Source organism: Nansenia antarctica, assembly GCF_963989245.1.
Source record: "Nansenia antarctica genome assembly, chromosome: 17".
Classification (NCBI taxonomy): Eukaryota; Metazoa; Chordata; class Actinopteri; order Argentiniformes; family Microstomatidae; genus Nansenia; species Nansenia antarctica.
The window spans coordinates 13,603,193-13,626,411 of NC_137687.1; the positions used below are offsets into that span (position 1 = coordinate 13,603,193).

Sequence of the window (23,219 nt, forward strand, 5' to 3'; positions counted from 1 at the left end):
GTTCTGACAGCAGACATCACAAGCTCAAACCGATGGAACCGCTATAACCAGTCTGTCAGGGCAACAATAGTCACGACTCTATCCGATCCTCTCTCCAAGACTACACGGTACACACGCTCTAGGAAACAAGAGAGGGAAAAGTTTGGGTTTAATTGCGGAGGGAGGGAGGGGGTTGTTAAGTGGAGAGGAATGCCTTCGGTGGTGACGATGTGTTGAGAGGCAAAGGGAAGGAGGACAACCACAGAACAGGGAAGATGTCAGGATGACTCATCGGAAAACACCACCCTCCCCGACCTAACGTTGTATCAGGGCTAGCTATAATGAGGGATGACACACACATGACACACACACGCCAAAGTTACATTTCGTTTTACATTTTTAGGAATTTATGAGACGCCTTATTCCAAAGCGACATACAATACACGATACATTTGACTAAGCAAGTGAATCATCAATCCACCAGTCGTAGCAGGAAGGGTAATCTAGCTCAGGCCAGGGGGCCATTGGCAGTCGTCGTGATGGGAGAAGAAAGCCCAATCAGCTAACACACAACTACCAGTAGCACACAAGGTAAAAGCTAGAATCAAATATTTTAATAGGCTGTAAATAGATGTCTCCAATCTCTTAAGTCCAAAGCAACAGAGGCAAAGACACACTACACACAAATAGGGCTGCAACGATTAGTCGACTAGTCACGACTAATCGATTACGTAAATTCGTCGGCGTGAAATTGTGTTGTCGACTAATCGCATAAAATATGTATTTTTTTAAAAACGGGATTTTTTTTTTTTTTTTTTACGGGAGCCATGCAAGAATCAGCTGGGTAAGTTTTAGCTAACGTTGTTAGCCAACTGGCTAACGTTATATTGTTAGGGTCGTAATGTTTATGTTAGCTTTACTGTTACATGTTGGAAAACAACGTCTCATCGACAGGGCTGTACATGCTATGAGCGTTTGTGCTATTAATTTATTTGCCCTGTGGCACGCATGTGACAGACAGAGGCGCTTGTATGTAACGTTACGTAGCAGGGGTTTTCCATGTTGAAGCCAGGAGAACGCGAGATGAAATGAAGTGAGGGGTGGTCGCTATTAAAATACCAGGTAGTCATGATGGATGATCATGAATGATGCTTGATAAGTGAATGCTATTTCAATTATGTTGAGTCCACCAGCGAGCTGTGTGTAAGATAAACAGCGCCAAGCGTAGCCTACTAACGTGAGCTGTCTGTAGTCTAGCCAGCAATGCTAGCTAGCCAATCAACTAGCTCTGTGAGCAGCTGTAGCTTGGCGTAACGTTAGGTTAGATAGCTAGTTAAGCCGGATTTATGCTTCTGCGGCGCCATTTACGCGCAGCGAAAAGCCACACGACTAATCGCGACTAATCGGAAAAATAATCGACAGATTAGTCGACTACCAAAATAATCGTTAGTTGCAGCCCTACACACAAACACACACCCACCCACATACAACTGGGATGAGGAACCAGAGGCCACACTGACTGAAAGGTATGAGAGACAAACACACCCAAGCAAGCAACTGGGATTAGCAGGAAACACCGACCCCCCTCTCCACACACTCTTATGAGGAACATCATTTCCTGTTTGGAAGGATGCCACCCTTACTCAGCACACAGCGGTACGAGAGAGGTCAGGAAGACAGCATACCTACATGCACACACACGCAGCTCACACGCAGCTCACACACACACGTGTTGGTTTAATAAAGGAGGTCACTCATGATCATGCTATGTGTAGTAGGCAAGGCAAGGCAGGTTTATTTGTACAGCACATTTCATACAACTGGGGCAATTCAAAGTGCTTTACAAACAGCATTAAAAAGATACATCAAGACGAGAAAAGTAAACAGATTAAAAAATGTAAGTAAGATGATCGAATATATACAGTATATGAATGAGAGAGAGAGAGAGAGAGATCTCGTTTGTTCCTAGATAGAATATATAATATATAAATATAGAGAGAGAGAGAAAGGGAGGGGACAGGGAGAGAAGAGAGAGAGATAAACATTTAATAAGATAATAATAATAATGAATGAAAAGACACGGCTACACTCAACTCCTCTAAACAGTTGTACACCCACAGCTGTCCCAACATTCAGCGGCGGATGTTAAGGAGAGCGGTTTTAACGAGGGCTTTGTGTTAGTCGCTTACTGCACACAGCGGAGTCGCTCTTCACAGAGAGAGCAGGGTTCAATTAACACTCTGGCACGCCCAAGCGCATTTGGGCCACGGCGCAAATGAAATGAAAGGAGGAGTGATTTCAAGTGGGGGGAGTGGAGGGGGAGGGGGGGAGTGTGAAGCGCCAGGAGGACCGACCGGTTTAGCGAGAGGAAGCCTTCATATCCCGACAGCTCACAGCACTGTGGAGACACAACACACAGGCTGTGTTCGGAATGGTATACTAGCATACTGCATACTAGCATACTAGTATACTAGCATACTCAATGAGTATATACTGCATGCTGCCTACTAAATTCATAATAAGTATGCCAAAACCAGCCGACCGTTTACACAGTATGCATACTGCCTCCCAGATTGCATTTCGCACCGGCAGGGAATTCAAATTCCTCCATTTTAAACCTCCATTGGCTAAAAGCTGTAATTTTGGCCTTTCCTAGTGGGTATACAGCGTAGTCCTGCGTATCACGTAGACTACACCACTGATTACACATTACACACTTCTTGGTGGCTTTTCATATCGGCGGTTCCGCGATTAACGGTTGAGGACGGCTGCAGGTCAAGTCGGTGCACGGCCCCTGGTCGCGTTGGCGTGGACGGAGCATGAATCAGCCGTAACACCAGAACAGCCGTGCCTTTTTACCTACTATAAGAGCCGCCTCTTTACAATGCTAACCTGCTATTTACACACAACGACCACTAGTTGGCCGCTTGTAAATTAGCCTGCCTCCTACACAGAAAAACTGCAAAATAGCTTTATACTAGCTTATCCTGATGTGATTTGGAAAATGTAAGGATACTGGGTGGTAGAACGCACATATCTAGGAGAAGCCATGAAAGGAGGGTGCTGAAATTTGATCGAGTGCAAAGATATAAACAACACTTTACTCACAGGGTCAAACCCCACCATGGCTGTTCTAGTGTTAACGCAACCGGTGGGTGCAGTCGTTTCTTTTTTGGGGAGGGTGCACAACTTCTGATTTCATTCGAGTGTGTTCTCTCGTAATGACAGAAGCGGACGACCAGACTTTGTCCATCCCGTGTGATGGTTCTCCCTGACTACAATCATTTTGTATTAACGATTGAAGACATTAAACAAAATATATATCGTAGGAATAATATACGTTGGACCACACACGCCGACGTTCAATCATATGACTGAAGAGCCGTAATGTGAATATGGGGGATGACAACAATCTCGCTCACCCAAACACACACCCACACACACACCCACCCACACACACACACACCCACCCATCCATCCATCCATCCTCCCACCCACACACTCTTCCGCAGGCCAGACAAAGTGTTCCCTGTTCACAGCTCCTTAGCAGCCACTTCACACACACACACACACACACACACACACACACACACACAGCACTAGGTAGCAGAGCCATTCTCTCATGAGCCTTGGATACTGCAGGGAGACCCAGCTAGTGAACTGCAATGCCTCTCTCTCTCTCTCACACACACACACACACACACACACACACACACACACACACTGATAACCAGCACTCAGGGTGTGAAGCATTAGTGAGCACGGCTCTCCGGGAACTGAAGACTGAGTCAGAGGCCCGCCACAGGAAGGAGGAAGCACCCACACAGCGGCGGCAGACACGCCCTGCCGTAACCCTGGGCTGGACCGACCCTGCCCTAACCCTGGGTGTGTCTGACGGCAGGCCTCAGCTCACCACACCACGGGGGGGGGGGGGGGGGGGGTCAGCCCTCATCAGCCCCATCCAGCACACAGTGACATGGGAAGAACTGGATCACTACCCACAGCCTGGCGGGATGGGCAGGAGAGGGGCAGGGGGGGGGGGAACCGCTGAAAGAAGAGTGCAGTACAGGAAGGAAGAGTCTCTCTGTCTCTCTCTCTCTGTCTGTCTATCTGTCTCTGTGTCTCTCTCTCTCTCTGTCTATCTGTCTCTCTGTGTCTCTCTCTCTCTGTCTGTCTCTCTCCGTCTCTCTCTCTGTCTCTCTGTCTCTCTCTCTCTGTCTCTCACTCTTTGTCTCTATCTGTCTCTCTGTCTCTGTGTGTCTCTCTCTCTCTCTCTCTCTCTGTCTCTCTGTGTCTCTCTGTGTCTCTCCGTCTCTCTCTCCGTCTCTCCCTCCCTCTCTCTCCCATTAAGGGAAGCAACAGTGATGTTTAAAACAACCAGACTCCAGAGTACCACGCACTGTGCAGAGCCTTTCCTCTTCATCTCCCACTCACTATGCTAGGCGTGACCTAACCTCCGTGACTCGGGTGTGAAATCAGGGCAATTTGATAATGATCCGTCTCTGAACAGGCCAAGGGAGACCCATAAACCACCACAGCCTGGAGGCTAAAGAGCTCATAACCATACCTCTCAATTATTAACACACAGAGATACACGCTTCATTAGACCGCGCCTCCGATCCATCTAGCTAGAGCTACCGGACAGGGACACGGCCTTGGAGCTAGTAGAGCAGACATATCGTTTAGAGTTATTAACGCAACACTGGTGAAAAGACCGAAGAAATGATCATAAACTAACCGTTCCAAGCTATCGATCTGGACGTACGAGAGAGATAGAGAGAGACAAATTGGCTAGTACTGCGTAATCGCTCATAGTGATCTATCCACTTCTACCCATGAGATTGGGTATCATGCTAGTTCAGTAATAATTCATAGTAGGCCTAATCATCAATCAATCAAACTGTGTATCGATATCAATAACCAGGGAGGTTAGGTTTGTGTTATTTATTTATTTTTTAACTAAAGAGTAGAGACAAGTTATTCACACACAGCCAGCAGCTCAACCAACACGACCCTCCTGCAGACTGTCCAGACATGACCATTCGTGACATTAGAATTATAAGGTTCTATCTCCATTTTTGTCGAAATTGATTTTTTTTACATAATCTGATTCATTAGGTGTTTATTAATGCCTGTGTGGTGTTATCTTTAAAATGTTGACATTCTTTAGTTAGTAATTCATAAAATACAAAGGTTCCATCTCACAAAACATAACGGAATGTAAAAACGTTGACGCTCAATATCTCTGAACTGCCCTAAACGGAGATAGAACCTTATAATTCTAAGCTCACGCTTGTCAAACCAGGGTGGAGATGGGAAGGGTGGTGAGCTCAAGCTCATTATTACAGGACAATACACAGGAAAAGGCAATGACCACCGAAACGAACGCAAGTTAACCCGCCCTGTTGTTAAATAATAGGTGTGTCAATAGCTCCCTGGTTTGTTATGTCTGGTAAGTTCTTCCATTTAAGAGAGACAATCTGTGTGCTTAGCAACTCAGTCAGACTATTGCAGTCCAGTGAGAGATTCTCTCTCTGCTGAATATACACCATTCTCCCCCCTCCTCCTCCCCTCCTCCCCTCTCTCTCTCTCCCTTATTCCATCTCTCTTCATCTCTGAATCTGTCCGTCTGTGATTGTCTGAGCTGGCCGGGAGCGTTGTCATGGAGACAGACAGCCAGTGGCGTTGTGGTGACCGAGGTGCCATCGATGTGGAGTATTGACTAAAAGAAACAGAACCAGTCACTTGGCGTTGTCTCTTCTCTCTCTTCCTACGGATCAGACATCAGCTTCTCTCTCGACCTCCATCTTGTCTCTCTGTCTCTCGTCCTGCTCCTCCTCTTCCTTTCGTCCACCTGCTTCCTCTTGAGTCTCTCTTTTTTACGCTGACTGTCGTTCCCTGTACTTCCTCTTCCATCAAGATCTCCGTTTCTGTGTCTAATTTCTGAGACGTTGTTTACTGTGGGAGGATTCAGACTTCTTGAGTCTTGACGTTCACTTTATCTTCGAGACATTTCAGACATCCTTTCAGCCACAATCCATTTAGGAGAAGAAAAATCTGACATGGAAAACTACTTAAATGGTAAATGGACTGACTTAAATAGCGCCTTATTCCAAAGCTCTTTACAACAGCCTCTCATTCACCCATTCACACACACACATTTCTGAGACTTGTTTACCGTCCTATGACCAGTTTATCTTTCAGACCTCCTTTGCCACAATCAAACAAAAATATATTTTTTAAAGTAATTTTTTCTGAGTGGGCCAGTCCCACCCATATTGTTCGTTTTATTGGACAGATACAGTGAAGACAGTCAGGAAAGTAAGGAGAAGAAGGGAGAGAGAGAGGGCATGTCAGCAGGGCATGGGCCGGATTCTAACCCATGTCGTCATGGGCATAATATGTGTGCACTGTAGACCGCGGTGCTAGACCACTGGACCACCCCAGGCCATGAGATCTCAATTTCTGACACTTGTTTACGGTGGGAGGTCTTGAACTCCACTTTATCTTCAAGACATGAATTTCAGACATCCTTTGCCACAATCCATTTAAGAGAACAGAAATCTGATGTGGAAAACGACTTCTCCGAAGCAACAATCGAGATGAGGAGTGTTCCTCCTCTCCCCTCTATTTTATCCATCAGCCCTAAATGTCAGAACTTCTTACCGTGTACAGTACAGAAAGATCATTTGTCGACAACAACAACAACCCAGACGCTGTACAGTTCTGACCGGTATGTTTAAACGCCTTGGATCATATCCACGCTCCTACTCGTGACTGTGACTCAGGACTTGGCAGGTCGGTCTAACAGTTCCCAGCTCAGGCCTGGGAGCAGCCACATGTCTTTAGTCTCCTGTTTGATCCGAGCCCTTTAACGACTTCACTGGATGAGCGGCTAGATGGACCCGCTCCTCGTGCTCATGTCAGAAACAGGCAGGCAGACTGGCATGGCAACGTGAGCCGGTGAGAGGCTCTCTAAGGGCAGGGTGGGTTGACAGTCTATAAGGGCAGGGTGGGTTGACAGTCTATAAGGGCAGGGTGGGTTGACAGGGTGAGACCACACTCACAGTCATAACGAGTGTGTGTGATATCGACTGTGTGTAAGAACTCGAAAGAGTGAGAGTAGGGAGGGAGGAAGGGGGGGAGGGGCGGAAGTCATTCAGATGAACACAATCACTCACAGTTCAGCCAATCGGTCAATATAGGGACCGTAGTCAATGCAGAAAGACACCCTGTATAAACACTGAGAATAAAACAGTGAGCGCTTCCTTTTTTTTTGCTTTGCGTTTCAACAATGTCAGGTTGTGTGTGTGTGTGTGTGTGTGTGTGTGAGAGTGTGTGTGCTTGTGTGTGTGAAAGACAATAACGTGAGGGTGTGTGTGTGTGTGTCTTGACCTGGGAGATGTGGTTGATGCTGGAGTCCATCCTGAGTGTGTGTGTGTGTGTGTGTGTGTGAGGGTGTGAGGGTGTGTGTGTGTGTGTGTGTGTGTGAGGGTGTGTGTGTGTGTGTGTGTGTGTGTGTGTGTGAGGGTGTGTGTGTGTGTGTGTGTGTGTGTGTGTGAGGGTGTGTGTGTGTGTGTGTGTGTGTCTACCTGGGAGATGTGGTTAATAGAAGACTCCATGCGTCGCAGCTGGGAGGCCTGGATGTCCAGCAGCTGCAGCACGTTGTTGGCGAGGGCGTTGATCTGGTACGCCACGCTGGCCAAGGACTGGGTGGTGTAGGCCTTGGTCTCCTCCAGGGCCTTCCTCTTGTCCTGGGCCTGGGGGGGGGGAGGGGGGGGGGGGAGAGACAGTTAGTACAACAACCGAAGGCAGCTTTTAGTCAACAGGGAGGGAGAGTTAAGTTTACCTCAGGGAGAGGTAAAGTTGCACATTAAACCGTTAGCATGGTTAGCATGCTAGCCACCGTCGAGACTGAAGATATCTTCAGGTTACACCTTAACTGCTCCTCCTGATAAATCTACTACCCCCCAGCACTGTGTCTCCTGAGACACCTGCTTCCCCCTATACCCTGTCTCCTAAGATTTCTACTTCCCCCCCTTGTACTGTTTCTCCAGTGTCAAAAATAAATAAATCTTTCTTTCTTCTTCTGTCACGACGACTGCCAATGGCCCCTGGCCTGAGCTAGATTACTCTTCCTGCTATGACTGGTGGATTGATGATTCACTTGCTTAGTCAAATGTATCGATTGTAAGTCGCTTTGGAATAAGGCGTCTGCTAAATGCCAAAAATGTAAATCTACTGTGCCCTCTCCATGGCCATTGCAGTACGGTCAGATAAACTGCTAACCAATCATCTAGCCCTACACGACATATTGACTACCACAAAATCAATACAGATTACATTTATCAACATAAAAACTAAGAGTGTTGATTAGTTTGAGTGACGATACGGCCAAACAGAGAAAGTAGGGCAAGAAACAAGCTCATACACGTGACACCTCCACCGTATCTGATCTCAACTGTCCTGTCCCCACACAGCCCACGCATAAGGTCCAAAAGAGCACTGTCTAGAAGGGTAGACACTGGGCGTTCATAAACAGGCTACCGTACGGGTTCGTGAGGGAGGTGTGGGAGAGAGAGAGGAGAGGGGGAGGTGGAGAGAGACAGGGGGGGTGGTGGGAGGTAGAGATAGAGAGATAGCGCAATCTAATAGCTTGAAGTTTCCATGTTGAACACCACCAACCGACAGCCTGACTGGAGTAGTGAAAGTAGCTGTGAAGATGATAGACGACCCTGCCGCAATACTTCAGTCTCAATGGAGGGCAACATTAGTATGTCTTGTCTGTCTCCAGAATATAACGAAGGAACTAAAAAGGTAGCTACTTCTAAAGGAGGAGATGCTGCCATTCTTTATTTCAGTCTAGCTGAATGAACAGGTTACAAACTGAATATGAAATTCAATTGGGTGAGTCAGCAATTCATACAGCTTACAATGTCAGGAAGCTGTCAAGCTCGCTCATGACAAAGCATAAACAAAACTATTCCACGTGACGAGTGTCTCAAGGGAAAGCGGTCGGACATGGACATGTGTCATATCATTTGGCTGCAGCCTGAACGTCAAATTCGGTGCAAACACAGCCAGCAACGGTTCATGACTAAAGCCTCATTACTCAGTGTTTTGGCTGCTCGTTCTTCAGAGAGAATCACAGTAACAGATGTGTTGTATGATAACAGCTTCCAGGAATGAAGGGATATGTCTCTGGGGAGGGGTAGGCAAGAGCACAAGCCCATCTGTTGGGAGGGGAGGCGCGACACATACACACACACACACACACACACACACACACACACACACACACACACACACACACACACACACACACACACACACACAGAGACACAGACACATGGGGCACCTTGATCGCAAGGTTGGCAGATCGGTGGTTTGCGCCCCGGCTGGCCACATGTCAAAGTGTCCTTGGGCAAGACACTGAACCCCAAATTGCTCCCAGTGAGCGGGCTGGCGCCTTGCATGGCAGCTTGCCGCCATTGGTGTGTGAATGTGTGTGTGAACGGGTGAATGAGAGGCCGTTGTAAAGCGCTTTGGATAAAGGCGCTATATAAGTGCAGTCCATTTACCAGTGCAGTCCATTTACAGACACAGACACAGACTATGTGTAAAAACATAACTGTCAGCTTAACATGTATGGTATGCACAGTGCACACAGATTAAATCTGGAGATAATGAGGATGAGAGCATTATTGAATCGATGGAGAATTTGGGCAAAAAACATATCTCTTCTTATGTGTATTTTTAGAATGCACTCCAATCAGTATCATTGCACTGATACTACATTAATGAACCACCCGCTGATACAGTATGTAAGTGAAAGGTGAAATCCCCTCTGTGATGGTGAACATGCTCACATGAACAAAAGAATGAATACTGCAAAACATGGCTCAGTGCCTGCACTGGACATCACTGCTTAGTATGACCATGGAGGAAGAACTGCAGTCACAGAGGTGTCAACATGTCTGAAACAGAGGTGATAATATTACATATCGTTAGCCTCATAGCATAATTAGTCATATTTCGTCCAAAATTGAGATATTGAGACTCTACTCTCCTAAGGAGGCGTTCACACTTGACGTCAAGTGTGAACGCCCCCTAACACTGCTGATTCACTGTGCATTATTGTCTACTATGACATCAGCCTATCAGAATGCTTGTTACATTCCAAAATCACTATCTGCCCAAGTCATCTCTTCGGCATATTTGACACTACATACAAAGATGGCTCGGCTGACCACAAGTAAATGGTAAATGGACTGACTTATATAGTGCCTTTATCCAAAGCACGGCCTCTCGTTCACCCATTTTCACACACATTCACAGTTCACACACCAATGGCGGCAAGCTACCATGCAAGGCACTGGCCCGCTCACTGGGAGCAATTTGGGGTTCAGTGTCTTGCCCAAGGACACTTTGACATGTGGCCAGCCGGGGCTCGAACCGCCGATCTGCCAACCTTGCGATAATTAGATGGCGGCTCTACCTCCTGCGCCACAGCCTTCCACAAGTGAAGCATGACTCAGGCAATTATGCTATGAGGCTAACGATATGTGAAATTCCTAGCTTACATATTCCTGTGAGAAATTGAGTACCCAGACAGTATGGATCGCTCTTCACGAAACCATTAAATATGCTATGAAGAAACCGCAATCTAATATTGTTACAGGAATATTAGATCTGGCGGATAGAGAAAAGGCTCTCAGTTGTACAGTATCAGTATCAGAACTGATATATCTTCTTATATCTCCTTCTAGGAGGGACGGAGGCATGCAAGACATTTTCCATGGGAGGTTATGCCCGAGAATTTGGGCAATTTTAATTAAATTCATTTAAAAGAATTATCTTATATGTGGGATACACACGAGGCAGTTCTAGGTCTTGTGCCATATTTTTGGTTAAGCCGTCCCTAATTCAATGAAATTGCAATGTACTCTTCCATGTACAGATGATCCTCAAATTCTTGCACACTAATGAGATGCTACTGAGCCCACAATAGTACACTGTCTGACCCGAAGGACTAGGCTACATGCTTTCTGGTACGTTAGGGTTAGGGTGGATCATTTTTACATTTTTGGAGACGCCTTATTCCAAAGCGACTTACAATCGATACATTTGACTAAGCAAGTGAATCATCAGTTCACCAGTTGTAGCAGGAAGAGTAATCTAGCTCAGGCCAGGGGCCATTGGCAGTCGTCGTGATAGAAGATCATTGAAGAAAGTTTCCACCTTTGAATATTCCCCAAAATGTGCTACCCTACTCCTTAGTCTAGCTCACTCTGTCCCAATTAGGAAGTACCGTACAGATTGTTTCACACACAAACAAGTCCAGTCCGTATGTGCCATCACACTCTAAATCTCATTTCCACATAACCAAACACATAATTAAATTCACTCAAAATGTAAAAAGAGATGCTCTGGGGATTTGGCTTTGTAATTATGTTTTTTCTGAGTGAAACTCTCTCTCTCTCTGTGGGGTCAGTCAGTGGGCTAAGGCATTGTGTGGGTGTTAAGAATGCAGGTGCTTGGTTGAATAGTGCCATCTTCCTAGCACTCTCTCCGACCTGTCTGTTTTCTCTGTCTCTGGAGAAAGCCGACATTCTAACATTCACAAAACACCACCTTAGGACTCACTGTCAGTTGCAACTTGAAAAACAACGACAATGTTCCAAATACTAGAGGCTGATGGTGTGGGAGAAAGAACAGCAAAAAAATACTTATCTGAAGGACATTCCTCTGTGAAAGAATACATTTGTTTGCTCAACTCAAGGGTAAATAACCCAGCAAACAGGAGTGTGTGAGTGTGTGTGAGTGTGGGAGTGTGTGAGTGTGTGAGTGTGTGAGTGTGCGAGCGTGCCTCTTTCCCACAGAAGCAGACAGAGGTAAGTGCCCACAGAACCTCCTGAGGCGTCTCTCAGCTCATATCACAGCGCTGAGTAATGACAACATGGAGGAACAGGGGCTGTGGAAATGTCCCAGCCACCATTCCAACATCTTAAGGGCTTAAAAAGCATAATATATACAACAAACCTAACGTTTTACTGGCCTAGTAGGAGTATCCAGAGATCTGTTTCCACTCTATTTCCCAGAAACCATTGTTACTTATAAGAAAAGCCAACTGCAATGTCATCGTAAAGCCAGGAGCCTCCAGCTCTAGAACGAGCGTGGCTGCAGTCCACTAGCAAGTTTGGTTGGTTTCCTCTGAGGGTGAGGAAGGGAAGGAGGGAGGGATCACAAACATGAGGTTATGAAGGAGGCGGGACTTGAGAGCCAAGTTTTAAGGACATGTCAGATGCATCCATGTAGATAAATTATGACTTGAAGGAGGAACAAATAATAATGCCTTTTCAACGCATTACAAACAGGGCGTTGGACTGCATAGCTGGCAGGAAGGAAAGGCCCTCACTTCCTCCCTGAGGGGGAGAAACCGTGTTCACTGTTCCAGGGTCAGGGAGGGCTGCTGTGTAGCATACCTCCTCCCTCTCTACTGCCCCTTCACCCTCTCTACTGCCCCTCAATAGCTACATATACCTCCTCCCTCTCTACTGCCCCGTCACTCAATCGATACATTTGACTAAGCAAGTGAATCATCAGTTCACCAGTCGTAGCAGGAAGAGTAATCTAGCTCAGGCCAGGGGCCATTGGCAGTCGTCGTGATAGAAAGATTTCTTCTTTTTTTGTACACTCTTCCCTCTTTGCTGCCCCTCCACCCAATAGCTACATTCTGGATGAAATGTAAAAAAGAAAGAAGCTAAAAGGGTTAGCGGGAGGTGGATTGTTGATGGTGAAGGGCTGTTTCAAAGCACGGTACTAAATGTCACTTTAAAAAAACTATAGTGCAGGAAATTCAGGTCATATGGATTATCTCTTTACAAACTCACGTCGGTCCCTTTCAGACTAGCGTTTGACCTGCGGTAGCCTCCTCACACTGACACACTTCTGAGAGGTCAAACAACAGGGCTAACACTGCTAGCATGGCTATGTGAGAACAAGTAGGGACATTCTCCTCTGAAACAAGACAAGACAGTGTCGCTCTCTGAGAAAATGTACTGCTCTTCCCTACAGCTGACAGACACACTTAAGTATGCACTTCCACATGTCCTGGAGCGAAAATGTCATAGGGGAAAAAAAAGCACGGCAATGCTAGGAATGCCGGAACACGGTGTACATGAAAAGAAAATAACAAAATACCTTTGAAGAGTTCTGGTACGATGGTCACAAACTACGAGGCTGGGAATGACGTACACCAATTACATTTGTCCAAGTGCCAGAATTGTTCTAAGCATACACAGTGGGGGGCTGGGGGGCTTATTTACTAAACATTTATATTTTTTATTTAGGCATAATTAGCATATTATTGTTCAATACTTTGTTCCCTTTCTTACTAAATTAATGTTATTAATGTTTATTAGCCTATATCAGTGTGAACAGACTCCTAACACCTATACTGCAGCCAGACACCAGGGCCATTTTGTAATATAATATATAAAATATAAACTAATTTAAATAAGAATTGACCATTCTGCAAACACTTTTAAATAATCCAAAACGATTTAAAATGAGAAATTACAGGGACATTCTCCCTGGAGTAGTTTAGAGCTAAGTGCTTAGTGGGGGGGGTTTCAGGCGGCATGTGATTTTCAGTAACAAAACAAACATACATTTGATCAGTGTACATGGACCAATCACCATGGTTGCCCTTTGCAAAAATGCTGCAGCAACAAAAACAACAACGAAAACACCTTTTGACAGATGGTGGCAACAATCAAAACAAACCAAAACAAACTTCATCACCAACATACTGTAGATGCCAACAACTTATTGGAAAGTAGTAGGAACGCATGCTGTGTGATTAGTGAAAGTAGGGCTGACATCCTATAAAAACAACAACTATGAAACCAAAAGCTAGTTCACAAGGCCTCCCTTGAAACACTGCTCCATGGGATGTATCGGCTGCTGAATGAAACAGCAGATCGGACATGCGATGAGTGAGAACTGAAGAAGACTAAGAGCAGCGCTTTGCGGGTTCTCGTATTGATGTGGACAGAGATGACGGAGATCCGGCATGTGATAGGTGAGACATAAAGAGCCCGTGGAAAAGAGATTACAAGAGTGATGCCAGTAATCTAGACCGCAGGCTGTGTGTAGGGACCAAACCCAACATCCGGGGAAGACGTGTTTTAGCCTGATCAGCACTGCTATCTCCTGACCCCAATGTGGTGCATTCCAGTTAGCGTCTCCCACAGTTATATATCTTAGGGAGAGACCTCAGAGACATACCCACGGTTACACCAACATTGGAAAACACTCTAGGCATACAACCAGAAACTAAAGTAGCAGTAGGGGAAACACTGACTAGAGGGACAGTACTGAGATACTACACATCAGACAGGCCAACACCCTGCCAACATTCAAACAGGCCCTCAAAACCCAGCTCGTCAAGCTCGCCTTCACCAGTTAACCCTCTCCCCCTCCCCTTCCCATGTGTCCCCAGCACTACCGTAATTATACTTCCTTTAATTTATTTCGTTTATTTTGTATTACTACTCGATCTTTTCAGTTTGTAAAGCGTCTTTGAGTGTCTAGAAAAGCGCTGTATAAGTCTAATGTATTATTATTATTATTATTACTACTAGTGCACGCCTTGATCACTAGCAGGCTGGACTATTGTGATTACTCTCCTTTATAGCAAAAAATGCCATCGATCTACTCCAGCTTATAATACAAAATTCAGCTGCTCGTGTTTTAACCAGGACCAGAAGGAGAGCAACACATTACACCTGTTTTAAAATCGCTGCACGGGCGAACTGTTAGTCACAGAATTGATTTTACGATTCTTTTATTGGTTTACAAAGCACTCCATTGGTCTCACTCCCGACTACATGTCTGACATGGTTTTAAGATATGTACCCACTAGATCCCTCAGGTCCTCTGGTACTGGTCTCTTGGTTGTTCCAAGGGGCCGGTCTCAGGGTGTGTTCTCACTAGAACATTTGCTTCACTTGGAATCGGAGTTTAGGATAAAATTCGCTTTGCTCTGCGTCGTTTGGAGCTGTGTGAGCGCGCATTCGAAGTCGCTCCCAGAGCAAACAACCAACGCATGCTCCGCTTGAAAAGGGTGATTTCGCTCCGATTAGAAACGACGCATCGAGGCTGTCCATAGGAAAACAACAGCGCATGCGTGTTGATCTGGATAAGAGCGGGACGAACGGGCAATTGTCTGTTGCTTCGATTGCGTATGTTACTTCATTTCCATAAAGGGCTTTAGGAACACAAATCAGAGGAATAATTTATGCAACAATGTTGCAATCTCATCCACTTGCTCCGGGTCATGATTCGGACTTTCATGTGAGAACATGACCCTAAGACCCATAGTGAGGCCGCTTTTAGCTACTGTGGAACGGCTTGCCGGAGGACTTGAGGGTGGCAGAGAGTTAAAAGAAAACCTTTTTAGCCTGGCTTTTATCTAGTGTCTGTCAACTTGCACTTTCACTCCTATCTTATCTTCTATTTCTGGTTTCATTCCTGGTTTTATTGCGTTGTATTTATTTGATCTATTTTGTATCTCCTACCACTTTTTTTATTGTATTGCAGTTTATTTACTATTGTGTTTATGTTGCACTTGGAGTTGCATACTATGCAAGAGTTGTGCTTTATAAATAAAGTTTGATTGATTGATTGATGGATGATTGGGTGAACCTACAGTCAGAAATGACCAAACACATAATGTGTTGGTTTCCTCAAGTCCTTTCTTCTTCTATCACAACGACTGCCAATGGCCCCGGGCCTGAGCTAGATTACTTTTCCTGCTACGACTGGTGGATTGATGATTCACTTGCTAAGTCAAATGTAACAATTGTAAGTCGCTTTAGAATAAGGTGCCTGCTAAATGCCAAAAATGTAAATGTAATAATGTAGTGTGGTATACGTTTGTGTCCATAACACTTATTAATTCAAATAGTTTAAAGTAGGGATGCACGATATTATCGGCACCGATATTTATCGGCCCGATAATGGGACATTAATGTTTATCGGTATTTATCGGTTTTATAAAATGTAGCCGATATTTAACCGATATTATGAAGCCGGAAATATTTCTGCTTCCGGTTTCCGGTTTCCGCGCTCTGCTTCCGGTTTCCGCACTCAGGCACGCAGTTTGTTTTGACGAGACGCGAGCGAAACATGCCTTCCCCGGTGTGGACATTCTTCACAGTTTCTGAGGCAGATATTGCGTTTGCAATTTGCAACACATGTTCGACAAAAGTTCGGAGAGGAGGGCAAAGGTCTACGAGTTACAACACAACGACACATCTTGTAGCGGGTAGATAGTAATATCCCTCCCCTGGCCCCTCTGTTTTCCCTTGATAGCTGACAAGCTAACGGGTGAAGTAGCGAGGCCTGCTAGCAGCTAGCCTACAACCCCTAGCCAGCAATGGCTAACGTTGAGGCTAGCGGACCTAGCACAGCCGAGACGTAAATGGCTAGCTGGGACACCCACTCTAAGTGCGCAGCGTGTCTGGGATTAATCCACGCCCAGGCCGCTGTTATCTCTACCGATGAGTGTATCCACTGTGCAGTGTTCCCCAAGAAACTTCTCCGCTGACGGCTAAGTCGCATGGCTAGCCTGTCGGGAGAAGATCCGCTGCCATCACAGTCTAACGCGGACATGTCTCCAGGTTTACCGACACCATGCTGGGCGGACTTAGTGCCACATAGCCCTGACATCGGTTTCCCGGTACTGGATGACAAGGGAATTGACAGCTTTACCGCTGCTCGCTATTGTAATGTTCTTGACAGACACGGACACGACTTTACTGTAGACATGTAGTTTATTTCTGGTTGCTGGCCGCGACCTACGGCAACTCCGTTGGGACACGACGGATACAGAAAGCGAATCACATCAGTGTGTTAGTGTGGTGTAGTGAGACAACACACAGTATGTTACAGCTATGACCCTAGGAGAGACTCGGACAATGATGAGGTCGCACAACGCATCTAATTACTCTTAGGTGAGCCTTTTTTGTTTTCATAAAAGGAGGCCAGATCTTGGCTAAAAAACACATTGTGCACTGTCTATAACAGATTTAGTTTGTTAGAGGAAATAATAAATGAACATTTGAAGAGTCAGAAGTGTTCTCTTTGTTGTGTTAACAATAGTGATGTAAGTTAGATTTGGTGAGATCACTATGGCATATTAAATCATCAATCTTTGCTCACTACATAGCCTTTCTTACCTTCAGGTGTGCATGAACTACAGGTTATCAACTGTGAAATTATATCTGAATGGTCTTTATTGTCATTGATATAGTACAGGTACCAAACAACGAAATTTGGGAGGGGGAGCGGCCACGAGAAGCGGGTAAATATCGGTATCGGTTGGAAAAAATGCATATCGTGCATCCCTAGTTTAAAGTGTGTTTTTTGAATAAAGGAAAGCTTGAACTACCTAACTCCTTAACATCCCCAACAGAACTCTCAGGGCAGTGTGTAATCCAGAGACATGGGCTGACCCCAGTGAATGTGTTTGTCTGGCCTGCCAGAGATTACATCCCCAATGAGGAAGGGAGAGATAACTGTGAGATAAAAGTAGTACGGTAGATTAATAGTAGGCTACATTAAGCCTTGCCAAAAAATAAACCTGTGTCCTAAAACGTGGACTCTTCACCAAGACCAGCGATTGGACAGATGCAGTGCTAGCCACCAACATCCCTATCTTGATGAATTGCGTCATGAAGGGCGATGGAGAGTGCAACCGACCACGCCCAGGAGAACGTGTGCACGAGAAAAAAGAAGTGAGAGAATCTAAGCACCGAGTACTGCTACTACTTGGTTCCAGTTCAAATTGAACTCCTCCACATCAACTATCCACCAGCCTTCACCCCTCCTTTTATACCCTGCAAGATGAGTGGGTTTTTAATTTTCTTCTCCTCCGCCGGGGCAGGAGGAAAGGGATTGAAAAGCTTAAAGGCCTGCCTGACCTTGAGGAACTGCCGAAGTGCAATTAAAACTTCAATCTGTAGGTCAGGAGAGTGACATTTAAACAGAAGCCTTGCTTGCAGCAGACTTTGGAGAATCAACGTGTCGACAGTTTGTTGCACATTCTGGATAGAATCAAGATAATGTTTAATGTACAGTTACAGTATACATTGGCACTGCAGACTATTTTATTTTATTTTTTACATTTTGCGCATTTAGCAGACGCCTTATTCCAAAGCGACTTACAATCGATACATTTGATTAAGCAAGTGAATCATCAATCCACCAGTCGTAGCAGGAAGAGTAATCTAGCTCAGGCCTGGGGCCATTGATGGAAGGAAAAACCTTCCTCTAAACCGAACCTTTTTTAAATTCTTTTTTTTTAGACACTGTAGAAACAGAGAAACAGTACAAGAGGGGCAAATAGAAGCTTTAGGGGACACAGTAGAGGAGAAAAGCGGGTGTCGTCAGGAGACACAGTGCTGGGGGTAGTAGATGTCTCAGGAGGAGCAGTTAAGGTGTAACCTGAAGAGATGGGTCTTCAGTCTACGACAGAAGATGGGGAGTGACTCTGCAGTTCTGACAGCCGTGGGAAGCTCATTCCACCAGCGGGGACCCAAGGTAGTGAAGAGACGTGACCGGGCAGCGTGACCAAGTATCACTCTTCAGATTTACTCTCAGGTTTCTAGTAACGCTCCCTCTGCTCGTGGTGTTTGAAGGGTTCCTCCTTGAGATGTTTACTAGAACGCTGCAACAAGAAGTTTCTCTCATATCTGTACACAGATAGACTGAGCTGGTTTAACTGTCAGAATTAGCAGTAGGAATCTACAGTTGAATGAATGAATGAATGAATGGACTTTATTGTCATTGCTACAGTACAGGTACCAAACAACGAAATGTAGGATTGTCCAAGCCCATTGTTGTTGTGGTTTTGGTAAATGGAAAATGGACTGCACTTACATAGCGCCTTTATACAAAGCGCTTTACAACGGCCTCTCCTTCACCCATTCACACACACATTCACACACCAATGGCAGCTAAGCTACCATGCAAGGCGCCGGCCCGCTAAATGGGAGAAATGTTGGGGTTCAGTGTCTTGCCCAAGGACACCTCAACATGTGGCCAGCGGGGGCTCGAACCGCCGATCTGCCAACCTTGCGATCATTAGACGGCGGCTCTACCTCCTGAGCCATAGCTGCCCCGGTTTTGATGATGGACATATCCAGAGGTGCATGACAAGCATGAAGAGAAAAGGCATTGTCCAATGTAAATCAGAGAATTCTGAGTAATTGCATAATCACCACCGTCCGTCCCCCCGTCCCCCTATCGTACATCCCTGGATTCCAAAGTCCTATAGTAACCCACCTGGTTGCATTAACACAGCGCCTACTCTGGACCAAACCAACCCACGGTCATCTGAGGGGGGTGTGTGACAGAGATGAATGGAGCTGCCGGGTGGGCTAGAGTCCCCATGCTCAGAGAGAAAACCAGGCCACTCAGCTGAGAGCAAGGGAGCGAAAGAAAGAAAGAAAGAGAGAGAGAGAGAGAGAAGGAGAGAGAAAGAGAGAAGGAGAGAGAGAGGGGATTCAGTAATCCTGAGAGACAGCGCTGTGTGAAAGCGACACATTTATCACCTTCAGGCCAGCTTGGCTTTCTCCCACGGAAAACTCGCCTCTTTCGCTGTGAACCAACATGGGTAGAGTGGGGTCATGTGACCAGAACAAAAGCAGGCAACTAATCCTTACCACCGACTTGATGATATCGATTACATTCGATTGTCACAATGCACCCTACTCCTCTCTTTTAGCATATTTGCCCGCAATCCATTTATATTGGTTTTGGAAGCTGTTAAGAGAGCGGCTGTGGCGCAGGAGGTAGAGCTGCCGTCTAATGATCGCAAGGTTGGCAGATCGGCGGTTCGAGCCCCGGCTGGCCACATGCCGAAGTGTCTTTGGGCAAGACACTGAACCCCAAATTGCTCCCAGTGAGCGGGCCGGAGCCTTGCATGGCAGCTTGCCGCCATTGGTGTGTGAATGGGTATGTGAATATGTGAATGAGAGGCCGTTGTAAAACGCTTTGGAATAAGGCGCTATAAAAGTCAGTCCATTTACCATTTAGCAAGACACGTACCAACCCGAGTCTGAATCTAGAGAGAGGGGTTAAACATTAGGTCTACATCGCTGACTGAAAAAAATAAAAATTGACACACTGTGGCGGGTCTGCTCAACCTCTAAACATGCGTATGTGCCCCCTGCCAACATGGCCAGGTGGCAGCGTGTCTCCGTGTCCCAGCGTCCTTGTCCAGAACCACGGGCCTCTGTGACAGAGGTTAGAGAAACACGGAGCTGCTGACTCGCATCCCTGAAAAGCTGTGAGGTGTGCTCACAGGCCAAACATTTAAATAAGCTTTGCATGAGTCTGCTGCCGTCATATTGGGAAGGGAGGAGATATGCCACTTTTTTTCCACCGTGGCTGAACTCGAGGAGGTCTTCTAGGATCAGACGACTTGTCAAACAAAGTCTCACCGGAGACGATGTTGAGGAAGAGTCGAGCAGGACTGCAGTAAAAAAGGTGTGTACACCTATCACACACACACACACACACACACACACACCTCGCTGTAAGTCAGAAAGTAGGACAGCCGCTGTCCTCATTTTTACCATCTTTACAGAGCAGCTACGGCCATTATGCTACTGAACAGAGGAGCTGCATGACCAACCAACATGGCAACAACACCAACACCTCTACAGGAGGAGAGAGATGAAAAAAGGAAGGACAACTTAATAAAACAAGCAGTGGCTTGTTGCTATGCACATGATTTAGTCTAACTCATCAGAGAGAGAGAGAGAGAGACAGAGACAGAGAGAGAGAGAGAGAGAGAGAAAGAGAGAGAGACAGAGAGAGAGACAGAGAAGTAAGAGAGAGAGAGAAAGAGGGGGACTGTAGAGAGAGAGAGAGACAGAGACAAAGCGAGAGACAGACAGACAGAGAGACAGACAGACAGACAGACAGACAGACAGACAGAGAGAGAGAGAGAGAGAGAGAGAGAGAGAGAGAGAGAGAGAGAGAGAGAGAGAGAACACAAAGAGCAGACATGTGGAGTTTGTCGCTGGGCTCAACATTCCCTTCATGTTGAGTTTGTGATAGAATGTGTCCAATATGCTCTGGGTTTCACTTAAACATTCAGCTGTTAAACACTTTATCCACTCAACCACTTTAGCTTATGAGAAAGAAGAATTTCTGTGATTGGTGGGAATGGTGAACTCCATTTACATACAGCCTTGCAAATCAACTTAGTAAGTAAGCCATAAACAACCAAGGAGGAGGAGGGAGTTGGAAAGAGAACAACATTATTACAGGGAATCCTGCGGGACTTGAGAGTTTGACACACCCTCTTGAACTGATATGACGGGCTGCTGCTGTCTCTTCTGCTCTTCAACCCAAACTCTGTTTCCGGGTCTTTCTCTCAAACATTCCTCAGCTGCTTTCAACATACATCTGGTATCCTGTCAGCGCTTGAGAGGTAGTCCTCCAGAGGCAGCCTCCTCACCCTGAGATAGAGTGTGCTTGTCTGAGACAGGGATCTAGACAGCTCATTAAAAGGTATTCTTGTGTACTAGGGCTTTGGTGATTTGAGTTCCTTAGAGGAAAGTTATGATATGTATTTCAACCACCAGGCATTTAAGATTAGCCTGACTGAAGCTAGACCGATGTGGCAGAGCAAGTACTGCACAAACTGGTCTAGGAAGTCGCCCTTCCCTCACTCTAATTAACTCCCATGTTATTGGACCGTATCCAAGCCGGCGTCTGAGCGAAGGCAGTGATTGGTTCTCACATCAGCCCTACTTCGAATTAGATTTTAGGCGAGGCGTCTTCCTTCTTTTGGGCAGTTCATGAAACAAACAAACCTACATTTACATTTACGCCATTTAGCAGACGCCTTATTCCAAAGTGACTTAAAATCGATAAATTTGACTAAGCAAGTGAATCGTCAGTTCACCAGTCGTAGCAGGAAGAGAAATCTATCTATTTCTAAACTTAAATCTACACGTTTACCTCATGGATCATTCAATTAAAAGAGATACCAGATAAACGATTACAGGGGGGCCGCCAGACAGCATCAAAGGCCTCCCTAGACTCTGTAGTCAGAGCACTATGGACTGGGAGTCGTCCTTTAGCTAAAGCTATTTCAAGCTCACATCGAAAATGAATCCGAAGGCATGTATTTTTACACTGGTGGGTGGGTGGGCTTAATGAGGGAATTCACCTCAAGGGTCGGGACTCGGGAGTTAATTCACACTGTTTTCACCCAGATGCATTTCTTAGGCAAAGCACAAAGGCACCAATGACAATGTAAAACTAACACACTTTATTAGCTTAAGGAAGAACTACTATTATTTAGGCCTACATACTCATGAGGGTGCATAAAGAGCAGCATTTGTTCTGCTGACAGACCACTGTGAACAATGAGGAACTAACCTGAACTCCAGAGGAAAGCAGAGAGCCTGAGTGAGGTCATGGCTGACTCACACTACTGCAGTAACAAATCACTAACTTAATCATGTGATCAATGTGTGTGTGTGACTAGTGTTAATTTCAACGGCATTTTAATTGTTTTACACTTGTAGGCTTAATTAATGGACAATGTCTAAAGCCCAGTGAGCTACAATATGAGCAAACATGGACGGTATAAGCAGAAGTACACTGGTGTCCTGACTGGGTGGCCAGAATAAATCAGTGTTAAATCAGTCTTTTTTCCACTCTCCACTCTCTCAATATGACATAGGCTATCACATAATACAGGCGTTGACCCCTAGAGAGGCGTTGACTTGTGTTAGATGGCACGCTTAGCCTATAATTAATTGATAATTTGTCAAATGTTCATCTTCATAAATCCCTAAGATTCACTGAGGTGTGGCCTGGAGGTTGTGACATATCAAACATAGGCTAGTGCATACATAGATATCAGTGCATTTTCTGGTCAGCTCCAAAACGTAGGAAATCATAATCCCAAATGATAATATTACAAATTAGGTTTAACATCCACTTCAGGACTAATAAAACGATATGGTCCACTGCCGTGTCTATCAATACCATCAGTGGGTAGCCCACAATGATCATAATTAATATTATGTTATTAATTCATCTAATTCACATGCAGCCCAGCAACACCCCCATGAAGATACAGCAACTTAACCAGTTGGAGACTTAAACCTAATATAAAACAACCTAATACAATTACAGTTTTGCAT

The 23,219-nt window shown here is 45.6% G+C and overlaps 1 protein-coding gene across 3 annotated transcripts in view; it reads right to left on the bottom strand.

Annotated features, from left to right (window-relative positions):
• abi1a (abl-interactor 1a) overlaps nt 1-23,219 on the bottom strand; it is a 52,830-nt gene that overhangs the window by 28,619 nt on the left and 992 nt on the right. For all 3 annotated transcript variants that reach the window (XM_080547650.1, XM_080547649.1, XM_080547648.1), the window contains exon 2: nt 7,572-7,739. In XM_080547650.1, the coding sequence (XP_080403776.1) occupies nt 7,572-7,739 (168 nt within the window). The remainder of the gene's footprint in view (nt 1-7,571; nt 7,740-23,219) is intronic.